Source organism: Lepidothrix coronata, unplaced genomic scaffold (genome assembly GCF_001604755.1).
Source record: "Lepidothrix coronata isolate B3197 unplaced genomic scaffold, Lepidothrix_coronata-1.0 Scaffold56, whole genome shotgun sequence".
Lineage (NCBI taxonomy): Eukaryota > Metazoa > Chordata > Aves > Passeriformes > Pipridae > Lepidothrix > Lepidothrix coronata.
This window is the reverse complement of record NW_016690236.1, coordinates 1,693,474-1,707,275: the sequence shown is the minus strand read 5'-3', so window position 1 is coordinate 1,707,275 and position 13,802 is coordinate 1,693,474. Positions and strand designations below refer to the sequence as shown.

General features: G+C 35.8%; 1 protein-coding gene across 2 annotated transcripts in view; it reads right to left on the bottom strand.

Annotated features, from left to right (window-relative positions):
• GALNTL6 (polypeptide N-acetylgalactosaminyltransferase-like 6) overlaps positions 1 to 13,802 on the bottom strand; it is a 466,714-nt gene that overhangs the window by 252,119 nt on the left and 200,793 nt on the right. For both annotated transcript variants that reach the window (XM_017816559.1, XM_017816561.1), the window contains exon 4: positions 8,874 to 9,040. In XM_017816559.1, the coding sequence (XP_017672048.1) occupies positions 8,874 to 9,040 (167 nt within the window). The remainder of the gene's footprint in view (positions 1 to 8,873; positions 9,041 to 13,802) is intronic.

The window sequence follows — 13,802 nt, the reverse complement described above, 5'->3', positions numbered from 1 at the left end:
CTGGGGTTTCCTTTTTTACAGCTGAGTTGTATTTGAGTTGCCCAAGTGCAGACAGCACTGGGAGGTGGGGGTAACTCCTAACTTTCTCCCGCAGCAGATGCATTCCCAATTAATCCTGTCTAGGTAAAGTGTAAAATTTCAACTATTTGAAGTTCTTCCCACCTTTCCCTTTTTTCTCAATATGGCAATATTCTTTTACTCCAGCAAATGAAATGCATTTTGAGATAGGCTGCAGTTGACTTCAAGATAACCCCCAATCTCAGGGCAACCCTTTTTTTTCCCATCGGTAAAGCCATTCTGTCAAGTTGGAATGCCTTCGGTAATGAAACTGCTATTGCAAGGTACATCAAGGAGCTGAAGGAAAAATTTTGTAATCTGTAATTTCAGAATAAAACCTTCATAATAGAATTTATAATGTTAAGTAATCCAAATTGAGAATGTGCAGTAAAGAACAGGAAGTTAGTATTACAGATTCAAATCAGTTTATTCCAACTCACACTCAGATATCTTTTAAATTGTACTTGTTACAGTGCATTTTATTTTGACCAGAGGCAAATCCAAGTTTCATGAAATTCAAATAACAACTGTGTGAGTGCACTGTAGAGGAAATTAAAGAGTAATTTTATAGCTCAAGATTCCAAGTACAAAAACGTAAATTCTCTGTTTAGTTAGATCTCTCGTCAACATAGACATTCTGAAACTGAATTAGTTTTGGTTTTCTATTTGGCCTTTTTTTTTTAAATCTCCTTTGAAGTATGAGACTGACCCTCCTCATGTAGAGTTAAAAGTTAAGATATTTTTTTCTGATGTAGTGCATATGCAGTAATATGCTAATGTTAAGGTCAAACATTACTTCAAAACTTTGCTGCATTAAACTCTGCTCCTGTAAAGGTTTGCAAGAACAGCAGAACTCAAGTTGCTGGGATCATTCTGGGTTCCAGGACATTGTATTAAGCAAGTGTGAAGCAACTGCAAATTCTTTAGGAAGTAGAAAACATTTATCTTTACCTTTGTATAATTACTTGACTGCAGCAATAGGTTTCCCAGCTGGTAAGGCTGTGTGTTTCAGGTCTAACTATTCATCTATAAACCTAACAGGTATGTGGATTCACACTTACTTTCTTACAAATAATGTCTTATGTCAGTTATGTCTAGCATTGCAAATACCTGCCAACACTGTGGTTGGTGAGAGCACACTGAACTTGACAGTTCAAGATAGCAGTGTTTTCAAGATAGCAGTGTTAGCTCTGTCAAGTTTACAGCTTTCAAATACCTGAGGTGTCAGCATCTACATTTGAGATGGCTTTTGGATGACACTGATTCACATGCAAGTCCTCCTTCTAGGTATTCTGTCTACTGTAGGAATTATGCTGTAATTGATAGGGTCACCAAGCAGCCTTATTACTAACAGAATACTAATCCTTCCCAGGTGAAGAGGCAAAACCTGGGCTGGTCTTACAGATACAATATTGCCTCTTGTTCTCAGCAGTCTCCCTTCTGTCTATGCTACATCAGAAGTACAGATACTTTAAGGGGACAGGAATGGTAAACACAGAGAGTGCTCTTCTGTGACAAGCTGAGTCTGCCTGCTTAAAACTTCATTGAAAGCCTGTTTTACATCGCAGCACAGCTTACTCCTTGCAAATCACTTCCAGGTTCCCCAGTCTCCAGCTACTTTAAAAGACAGCAATATCTAGCCTACGACCTTCAGCTGATTGGAAACTTGCTTCAGTGAACCACTCTCTACTGACACAACAAGGCTTTTCACCACAAACTTCTCTGACAGAGCTGTATTTTGGGACATCCAAAATTTAGGATGGAAGGTGGCAAGGGGAAGGAATAATAAAATAACATATGCATAAGCTTATGCTTGTTTAATCACTGTTTTCATTAAAGTTTCACTCAGGTACTCACAGTTTGTTCTTAACAAAAAAAAAATAAATAAAAATTCAATTGTTTCCGAACTAAATCAAATACCAAGCCTTATACAAGGACTTTTATTAGCATTTCTTTTCCTGTTACTCAATGTTTCTTTTTATTAACAATACCCAACAGTTTGCTTCAGAAAGTTGTAACATGACCCTCAGGTTCCACTGTTGGTATAGAAATAACAATGGCCATTTCTCAAAGTTCTTGCCAATTCAATACACAAAAGACATTAATGAAAAAGATAAGGCAACTCCTCATGTCTTCTGTTAGACTAAGTGTGCTTCATATTCAATGTTCATCACTTAGTTTTATATTGTTTCATAGCTGTTTCAAAATGAAGCAGATGTCTCTAGTCTGAACCAAATTACTAATGTTCTCCAGAGGACTGTTGTATACTAAAGTCAGCTTGACTTAAGTGTAAATATTGATGTATGCCTACTACAGCAGTAACAAATTGTTTTCATCTATATAGCAAAAACAGAATAAGGCTTGATTGTTCAATTGAATTATTTCAGTTTAGTACTCAGTTAAGTCAAGGAAACAGATTTCTGTGCATCATTATTCCATTCCTTTTTAACTGCTATCAATTGCTAGTCTATCCTACTGTAGAGCATGTGATTTCAGAAGTTTTTACTATTGTATAAACTTTTAACTATGGGACTGGCAGCCGCTGATTTCTAAAGTTTTTCCTATTGTATAAACTTTCAGCCATGGGACATCTTAGGTGGATAGCAGAAAGTTCCATCAGCACAGCTCTCTTACAATAGATATTTATGCTGTCCAACACAATGCCAGAGTGACAGTCAAGCTAGCATTAGTCCCAGAAGCAAATCTCAGAAACACAGCACTTCCCCCAAGCTTATTAACCTTACTCAGCACAATTGTTTACTTGTAACGTCACTGGGAACACTCACTGTTAGCATATTAATACCTGCAGAAGGATGTATGCTCCTGCTTCTGCCTTTCTCCTCCCACTGCTGTTTTTTGGGGGTTTTTTCCCTGTCTGCTACAGACGGGTATTCTAATCACAAACAACACACAATGTTCCAGATCAACACAACACAGAGAACAGCAGCAAAACCACCGAAACAAACCCCTCACCATCAAATAAAAACCCAGTGATTTGTCACAAAATATTGCCATGAAATCCCTTGGATAGAATTATTTTTCTGTATTTGTAATAAATTGTTTCTCAGCTTTCTGAGAAGTCATACACAGTCAGGCACCATCAAGGTCAAGAGCAAGCATGGTCCTCAGCCCCTCCATTTGCCACCACTGTTGCCTCCAAACACACACCACTGATTGCATCTAGTGTTTATCTGACTTCCAGCATATCAGTTGTCCAGTGCAGGCTTCTATTCCTACCAAACATTTTAGTTACAGCCCTTTTTCTTGGTTACAAAGACAAATATTGGATGGAAACTCCAATAAAATGAACTCCTTACCCTTTTTATTCCCCCCCAATACAGAGAGAAAAAAAATGCGAAGAGGTTATAAGTGAAAAAAAAACTAACAAATTTACTAACAAGGAAAAACAATTGCAGCACCACAAAGATACAAAGGAAATGGCTTACCCACAGAAAAGGAGTTTACCACATCACCTGGTCCCCCAGGAACAAAGGGCAAAAAGAACGGCAGAGGGTCCTCCCCACCAACCACAACCCCCCCCATCTGCCCCACCAAACAAAAGAAAATAATGGCAGAACAGGGGCAAGCCAAAACCTGGAGAGCTAATTCGTCCAAATAAGGGGTTATACAGCTGCTGGCCGAGATCAGTTGTCCACAGTTGCTTGGGCTGCCGCTTCCAGCTCTCCACTGCTGGGAGCAGGGGGAACATGTGCCGAAGTGCTGACCCTGCACCACCTGGGCCCGACATACTTTTTTTTTTTTTTTTGAGAAGCGTGGTTAGTTTTCAGGGATGAGCAGAAACTTGAGTTCAAAAGTTTGGTCTTCAATATATAAAGGTGATGAATCATTAATATATAAGAAAAACAAATCACTTGTGTAACTCTGAAGAGCCCAGATTAAAAGAAAAGTCATTGAGCAATTATAAACCATGTTGAATAACAGATTCCAAAACTTAAGGAAAGGGACCGACTTAAAGTATTTTCTTTGGTAGAGGCTGACTTTCACAATATTAGAACATCCTGTTCCAATTTTTTATTTTAAGTGTTGTATATTTTGACAAAAATGGCAATTTTTGCAGACATGAGCTTTCATCATACCAGAGAATTTCTGTCTATAGCAGAGGTTTCTTATGACAAGACAGCCATTCATACAATATAGCCTTCTCTTTCATTTCATCAGAAGAGTTATATCCAGCCATGATCTGAAGCCAAGCATCCGTAAATTGGAATCACAATGACCTGTTACATAAACTGTCTGCGAACAAAATACAGGAAATTTCATCTTACATGCTATAGATCAGATCTTCCTCCATGTTCACACAAAACAAAGCACATTACTAGCATTGAAGTTCATTGACCAACTAAATTGAGTTCTGATCAAGTAGTCATAGGTTGCTTTTGCACACCGACTTCCACATTTTTAATCTGGGCTATTCAGAGACCTGGCACAAATCATATGGTACCAGATATGGGACAGAATGATACTCTCAAATGAGTAGCAGTGCAGAAAATAGACCTAAGCAAGGGGACAGAGAGAGGAGAACATAACAGACAGCAAAACTGGCTCATCAACATGAAGGAGGAGTTCACAGTTTGTCATTTGCTACCAAAACACCAGTTCATTGCCAGTGACAGAAACTAGTCCTGTCCTGCAAGAAGCTGCTGACTACTAAGTTCTCAATTTTTTTTGGTGGCAAATCTGATAATCTTTTTCCAAACTAAAATACAACCCTAGAATAGTTATGCTAGCAAGTTTACTTGTTGGTTGTGGCTTTGTTTATTTTTTCTTATAATAGGTGCTGCACCCATGCAAGACCTACAGAGTAAAGTAAAAATGCTTGGTAAGTTAATTTTACATTCACGGGCACATGCTGTGTTAGTAACAGTTCACAGGTCTGACTATGCTAATAAAGTAATTAAAACACAAAAAGAAATAAAGGTTGATGCACAAATCTATCACACGTTGGCAACCCACATGAACTGTTTAACTAATTAATTATGCAAATCTATGTTCCCCCAAGTTTTAGAACATTAATTAGAATTTTTAGTACTCCTTTGTAAATGCAAGATATTCCATAACAGAACCAATGAAAATATGCTGTCTTTTTCATTTTGCTCTTTCCTTTAAAACTGTTGCCCACATCTGCTTCTTGCCCCCTTTTCAGAGATGTCTGTTGACAGACTATTTCAACAAGAAACACCTCATCCCCAAAGTCAAACCTGCAAATCAATCCCCTCCCACCCTCCCCCCATTTCAAACACCCCTCACACAGAATCACAGAATATTTTGAGTTGGAAGTGACCTACAAGAGTCATCAAGTCCAACTCTTAAGTGAATGGCCCAACAGAGATCAAACCCACAACCTTGGTGTTATTAGCACAATGCTCTAACCCCATGAGCTAATCTCAGGGTCAAACTCTCCCAGAAAAAAACCCCACTTTTCACAAGGCTCACTTTTCCAGGAACTAGGATCACAAAACCTGACCTGCACACAAAGCCACTGCAGATACCTGACACAAAGATATATTGGTACCTTCAATATAAGGGTTCATTTTTGTGGTAGGTGACACTTTCTGAAACTGGTAAGTCTTTAACTTACAGAGTTTAGAATACAAAGTTTACATGAATGAGGTACCGGGATTGCAACCCCAAATCCATCACAAAGTAGAAATGTTTCACACGCTTTAGTATGCAAAAGCATGTTCATCATTCAGTTGTTAAATTAAATTTAACAAATTCAATTTGTTAAAAAGCCACAGTACTTGGACCTAAGTTATTCAGTGGAAGTCTCTAGTGAAGACCTGATTGCTGTATCAGTGGGGAAGAGTAAAAACATTCTTAAATTTTAAGTGCCCAACAGTACACATCATAGCTAGCTCCCTTATCCATAGCTTTCTAAGGTAAACTAAGTTTAAGTCTAATTATTTGCCTCATGGTCATATTTTTCCATCCCATTGTTTCATCACTTTTAAGCATAAATTATATGAACAAAGAAATTTTGCAGCTTTGTGTACATGTATTTAAAATCTACATTTCCTTCTGACTATCACAGATGACTTTCTGTATTCATGTAGTCTTTTATATTAAATCTGTCCATTAAATCTGACCAAATATTGCACTTCCAAATTTTATAACATTTGCTTACCTCCCTCTTAATACCAAGCCTCGAGTCTGCATTATATTGATATTTAAAAAGGTGCGGCTGTCCTTTTACTTCTATAACATCTAAATGTCATAATTTATGGTGAATATTATGCATGAATTATCTAAAGTTTTTGGGCTTGATCATAAAAGCCAAAAGAGTGAATATGACTAAAATAAGAGCATGCCAAGTAATTCTGCAGACAAACCAGCAAACTGCTCAGTACCTAGCTGTTCACTAAAACATTTTCATCATACGTCATCAAAAGTTCCTTAAGTGCATTTCTCTATTTATATTTGGATTAGTTAAAAAAAACCCTCCATCTTTTACACAGCTTTCAAGTTCCTAATTTTTCTTATTTACTCTGAAACCGACTTTTCATAACTTCCTCGATGTTCACAAAAAAGGAAGAGTTTGATTAGTAGAACACTTTAGAGAAAAAGGTTATTTAATCACTACTTTTAAAATACTGGTGTTATTGAAATATCCCATTTTCACTTTTGACTACCTACAAGTGATGTTCAGGTTCCTAACAGAAAACTCTCCTTATAATATCAAGTTAGGAAATAAGAATAACATACACAATATCCCTTAAGTAGTATATAATTGATTTCACAAAACAAAGTAATAGCCATTTGTCAGCTATTTCACATATGAAGCTTCATGAAAAAAATATACAATAAGAAAAAGTGATATAGATTTATCACTAATTACTGTACTGCCTCAACACTGCAGCAAACTTTGCTTGCAATGATTCTACGAGTTTTGACAAGATCTGACCACACTTGGACTGAAGCCAGATTAGGCCAAAAATTAGTTTACGCTGCTTTACTTCTCTCATCAGTCCAGGAAAATGCAGTGAAAGGGTGAATGAATAACAACAGTATACTAGACATCTGCTACTTTTAAAAAAGATTATGCTATGAACTGGGAGGAGACAGGGATAGATATCAGTCAGCATTTTTTCAACATAAAATAATCCAACTCTATTACAGTGGTCACCTCATGAAAAAGAAAAAAGAACACAAGAAAACACAATATAATCTCAGTTAAGTATAGTTTAGAGGATCACAAACACAAGAATTAAACACTGCACATGTGCCAAAATGATTCACCTGACCTGAAATTCAATATTACTAAATTCCGAGTAGAGCCTCTAGCACATTTTTCTTGTATGCTTTCTCTTCTTAAAACATACAGTACACCAAACACGCACATTAGTTCTTTTTCTAATAACCAGGAAGTAGATAAGCTTTACAAAACATTAACATATTTAAAAGGGCATCAACAACAGTCATTATAATCTTCATCAAAAAAATGCTACAGTATTACCATATTGAGCAAGCACAGCCTCAATAGCTACCATCTCAATACAAAAAGTATTTTTTACTTGTCAGGTACCTCATAAAACCAACTTACAGACCTCCCCGTAAGTTGCTTACTACTAGGAAATTGTTAGCCTGCAGAAAAATGGTCATGCTGTTTTGCAGTTCTTGTTTTGGAAACTTTCATCCAAGGTCTAGATTTCATCAACATAGAATAGTCAGAACTGTACTCACTTTACAATTTCTCTTAAATTGCATTACAGACTGAGAGGCAGTTCATCAAAGGACATTGCAAGTAAATCAGCAGATATGAGAGGGCAAGATAGATGTGTGCAGCATTAATCTTTCTAAACCCTGAAATATCAAGTTAAAAATCTTACAAAAATGATTCTGCTGCTGCAGTGCTCTACTATTATTCCCCTCACTCATCCAGGGGCTTCTCACAACAGTAGGTCAGAAATTTGCTCCTCTAAGGTCCTAGCTGAGACAAAGGTTTTAGGTAAAATATTATAAATGGTACAATTCTCTCTTTTGCTGTCTATCAATCTACTCAGAACAAAGCTCACATACACACCAGCAATTGATGTTTCAACAGAAACAGAAAACCCACCCCTCAAACACCAAAGAAAAGTCAAAGGTCTTCATGCTTAAACTTCTATGAGAGGTCCTGGAATTCGAAAGAAAAACTATTTTCTCAGTTCCATATCTTTATCACAGATGAATTTTACCTAAGGAGTTGTTAAAATTCATTTAAGAAACTGGAGGCATTCACTTTTTGTGTTGCATTCGAGAAACGATAATGGCAGAAGCCATTAAGTGATTGCAGTTTTCTTAATTTCAGTACATGTAAATGACATAAACTTGGATCAATGATTCTAAAGCACTTTTTTCACATTCCATTCAAAAAGAGTCACATTTCTCTGTATGGCTAGTTTGTATTAGTATTTTTGAAGCTGCCTAGCTCAAAAAAATTCCAGGAACAAAATCTAATGATTTGGTTGCATCCCAAATGGTCAAACATAATACATTTTCAAATAAAAGGGAAGCGTAAGGAAAAGATGTGGAAACATTAAAATTTGCAGTATTTCAGAAATAATATATTCAAAATACTATATTAATGAGAGCTAATGAACAGCTCACAGACTCTTCCCTTTGACATGGAATTCAGTATTCATGCCAAGTAAAACAAAAGCCACTTATAAATATTTATTCCCACTAACAATGAAACAGCACTTCAAGGCAAGCATTCCATTAGGTCTGGTCTCCTCTCTTTTTGCTTCCCTTTAGTTTCTGTATAGATCACACAGCATTATAAATTTCAAGTTAAAACAAAACCAGTTGGGCCTTACCTCTGTCGCTGAAGTCATCCACAAGAATGATTTCTGCTATCAGGCTGTCTGGGGTGCGGTTGATAATACTGTGTATTGTTCTCAAGAGTGAAGTCCAGCCTTCATTATGAAATGGGATAATTATGCTAGTATTTGGTAGTGTTTCCAAGTACACCTTGTGCTTACAGCTGGAGAGGCAAGAAAACAATTGTATAAGCATAACAAAAATCTGAGTTGGCATACAGTGTCATCCATTTGGGCCATTCAACCATCATGGTTTCTGGCATAAAAATTCAACAGTACAATCAAGCAGTACTTTCACGTGACAATAACTAGTTAATTTAAAACATTTATATTGCTTACAATACAGAATAAATTGGAACACTGACAAAACTTAAGCACAATGAGTGAAGTATTTAACTGGCTGGAATTCTTTTCCTTTGCTGGAAACTTTTTCCTGCAAAATGACAGAGGATGTATCTTCTACAACATCATTTCCAGAAAAAACCCACCCTCTTATCAGAAAGAATTCCAAAACATAATATGAAGTAAACGAAAATCTGAAGTGATCCTTTTTTTGTCCATAGCAAAGATTTTAAAAATAGTCTATTATAGCAGGAGATAAAACTTGAGAAAACAATTCAGTATTATTGGATGATACGTGCTTACAATATGAAAAACAACAACATCCACAAATACAACTCCAACTTCACATCTTGATATCCAAAATGATTACTGGTATTAAATATAGAGATAAAACACAATTCTGAAAACAGAGACTCATAAAGAAAGGTTGTTTACATTTCCTTTATTTTTCAAAGGAAAGCACTGTACATTCAGCATCTTAATTGCAATTTGTTTTCTCCTAATATCCAAAAATATTTTATGACTAAAGTTTAGGTTACTGCAACTTACAGGACCTCATCTTTCAAGTTTTATTGAAAAAGGGAAAAAAAAGGGACACATTCCTCTGTTATTAACAAAGCCTGGCATTTTCACCTATTGGGGACAAAGTAACTGAATGATTTCTCACCCAAACAAGTAAGTCACACCCTGATAAAGGTATCCCTACAAGCAGGAACATGTTAGCTTTGCAATAAACAACCAAAATAATATTATCAAAAAAAAAAAACAAACAGGAAAAAAGTTTAGACCTGCAACTTCTAGGTTTAAAAAAAGTAGAGATATCTTTGCTCCTTGTCAGAAAGAATAACTATGCATAAACACTGCTGTAGGTTATAATTTTGATTTACATATATTTGCAGCTTAGTTTGCATTTCCTCTTTTTAAATGTCACTCAGAAATCAATATTTACCAATTTATTGTACAGGTACCACACTGATGAAATGTTCCAAAGATATAATAAAAACTCATAGCTACTACAGTTTTATTTGGAAAATATTAACTGTTATGTAGCTAAACTATCTAGTTCTTAGATGCTTTCAAAAAAAAAAAGATTTAAATTTCTAATTCAGACTTTTCTTTCTAAAACATGGTGACAATTTAATGACAAGTCATTTTCAGAAATAACAATTTCTGAAACTTTTTAATAAGCAGCTTGTAGGTAGAACATATATGCACACTGGAAAAAGGACAGCTGCTTTGCAAAAGTTCTGGAGAAAACAGTGCTCATTACCTAGTGACAGAAAAGTCTAGGTATATATTCAAACATTTTCTGAGAAAAAGAAAATCCACTGCAGCAATAGAATTTAGAAAAAATTCTTTTTCTTATCAGTAGGAACAATTACAATAAATGCAGTCAATTAATATGTAGCTCTTTCAGTTGGCAAATTAAGAAAACCAACTACAAAAAACAACACCTACAAAAAAACAAACACTGTTTGCCAACAGTGATGCTTCTTGAACTAGAACAAATGCACCTACCATACATACATGTAACTCTCACACTATTCTGGAAAGTTTTTCCTTCAGCATTTTCAAATCCCAGTAAATATGATTTTAAAACTAGTAAGTTTTCATCTCCATAAAAGCCTAAGCCAAAGAACCCAAAACACCACACAAAACCAAGCTGATCATCTTCATCTCACAGAATCCCTTAACAATACTTTCTTTCTTGGAGACTCCATCTTATTGCTGACTTCCACAGTGACACATTTGATCTTTGTTATTGTTTCTAGTTACTCTGTAATTGCAGGAGTGTTTATTACCAGACATGCATGCTGTACTGATATGCCTATTCGCTTTCCTCCCAGTAATCTGAAGATATAACTAATAAATAAGTTACTCCTAGGGATATCTCCTCCACCCCTAAATATACACACACACAAAATAACTGTTTGCACTCAGTCAGAGGAGACTACACAGAAGAAGTGGAAAAAACTAACTTACCATTACTCCATATGGCAAGTTAGCTACTAAATCCAAATAAATTACTTCTGTAGTCTAATCCTACTGCATGTTGGTTATAAAGGCTAATTGCGAAGTCGATGTCCTCTAGGTGTTCTCTAGGTGACTTTTTCCCTTTAAACTTAAACGAAGTGTGCAGTTTAAATTTTTGTACTTTTAGCCATGCACTCAGCCTAGACATTAAAAATGCAGAACTTTTCAGAGTTTGGTCAAACAACTACTAGTCTTTCAGTTGTACTTTTCAAAACAAATAAATGGTTGCCATCAAAAGAGATGATTTTAAGCCTTTGGAAAGCAGTGATGTACTTCTAGAGTGCAATATCCAAATGCCTGAATCAATAAGTTAGGAGGGGATAAGCGGATGAAGAAACAACAGTATATATCTAAGCTTCATGGCAGGAATACTATTCAAGGGGGTGAAGAAAGTGACAACTGAAATTAGAAATGGACTCCTACTCAGCAGATGCCTTTTTTTTTTTCCCATAACCTTAATAGAATACTACAGATTGGCCTTAATAATGTATAACAGGTGCTTTCCTGAAGATATGTCTTTTCCTGCATTTAAACATCACATATTTTAGTGCAGCACACCAGCACTTATTCATGGAACAATGCTGAATAATGGGTTCAGTAGCTAAGGTTATAAAAATGATAATTTCTTAGCACAAATAATAAATTACTTCAAGCTTATTTATTAAGTCTTAAATATCAGAATAATTTTTTAGTTAGGTCTGAAATGTCTTGGTAGACACATCTAGGAAGAAAATAACCATGATAAGCAACTGCCATGCTACTAGGTAAGGATGACTTACCTCTATTTTCTTACTGAAGTTATTACCTTACTATTCAGAACAGTGGGAGTTCAGAAGAAGAGAACATGCAAGAGGCATTATGCATTGCCTCTGCACAAATATTCAGAATTAGGAAATAACACCAGCAATGTGGACTTAGCAAAAAAAAAAATAAATAATCTATAAATGCCAACACTTGTGTATCTATGAAAAATTGGCACCAAATGATGAATTTGCCGATGAATCAGATACATCTTTATGAAGAGACATCTTCAAGATTATAATGAATCAGAAGTTATGAACCTTGAGTTATGCTCTCAAATATTGCTATCCTTGATTAATTTTGTCTGTATTTCCATGATATTTCAAAACTTAGTATCTGGTATTTCTTAGCAAAGAATAAGACCATATCATTAAATTTCTCCTGCAGAGACTTTTGGATGAGATTTTTAAAAACAAGGCACCTATCTATCAGTCTGTGAGCTGTTTCCACAATAGTTTTCAAAGCAGTAAGTACAAATTCACTGTCTCTGTCCAAAGAATCTCCTTCCTCTCTCCCTTCCATTAGATACTGTAGGGATAGGTGCAACTGCGCAAGAATTTGTAACAGAAAGCTAGAACTTGCTTCACTCAGGAAGACTGCAAAATGCCTTCTCAAATGAGTTAGGTGGTTTTTTAATTCCTTCTGCATTTCAGAGAAAGTCACAGGGAGAAGCTGTGAGCAAGCTATTTCCTTGGTAGGCAGAGAGATAACATGTTTGCAGACATGTACAAGGCTGTCGTGGGCCAGAGAAAGTGGGGGAGGAGAGCGAGAAGATACTGATGGCCTTGGAGAAGGCAGGGCATTGCCTTTTGCCCTGGCACCCGATGCCATTGTTAAGAAGTGGTCCATGCATCTGAAATAAACATTTTTTTAACCCTTCCACTGCCTTGGCATTCTTGGGAAGCATATCTGCATATGTTTTACCTTACAGATACTAAGCACTAATAAAATGAACGAGTCAAGTATGTAATTTATTAATGTTTTGAAAAACTGAACTTGGAAAGCTGCACAATACTGTTTATTATGCACACCTGCCACAGAGTCACCAGGAAATGTCTTCCTAGGAAACTAATGTTTTTTCACAAAAAGGTAAGGTAGAATTTATTTGTAAGTAAATTCTACAGTAAAAACCATTAAATATACATTACTGACAAAGTGAAACTTTCTACTAGCTTTGTATTTGGCATGCTGCTCCCATTGGAGCTGGGCACTTGGCTCCAGAGTTCAAGGCTTATTGACACAAGTGATACACTGTCATACTCTTTAATCTGCTTTAAAACACTTAATATTTACTTAATTATTCTTTTGAGATACAGAATTTTTCAACTGAATTGAAACAAGAATCAAAACTGAGTGTCTGAGTTTCTGAACAAAACAATTTTACAGTCGGCTTCAAAGTTGTAGGGAGACTTTTAGAAGGTTAAGAGAACAGCAATAGGTTCCTGTATTCCTGAAATATTAACCTGCCTAAGGAAGAAAAAATAATTGTCACAAAAACACCGTGAAGCTATCTGCAGTAAGCACTAATAAAATACAGCTTGAAGAAGACTGCTTATAAAAAGAGAAGTAGTGAAAAGGATTACAATTACACTTCTTTCTTATTCACTACTAAGAGTCCTAAGACTATTGTGATTTAATTTTGTAGGTTAGCCTACTCTACTGCACAGAAATAACAAAACAGCATCCTTTGACTTCAAGGAATAGGGACAGTTCTGTTTAATTCCCTGATGAGTTTACCTGTGAGAAAAA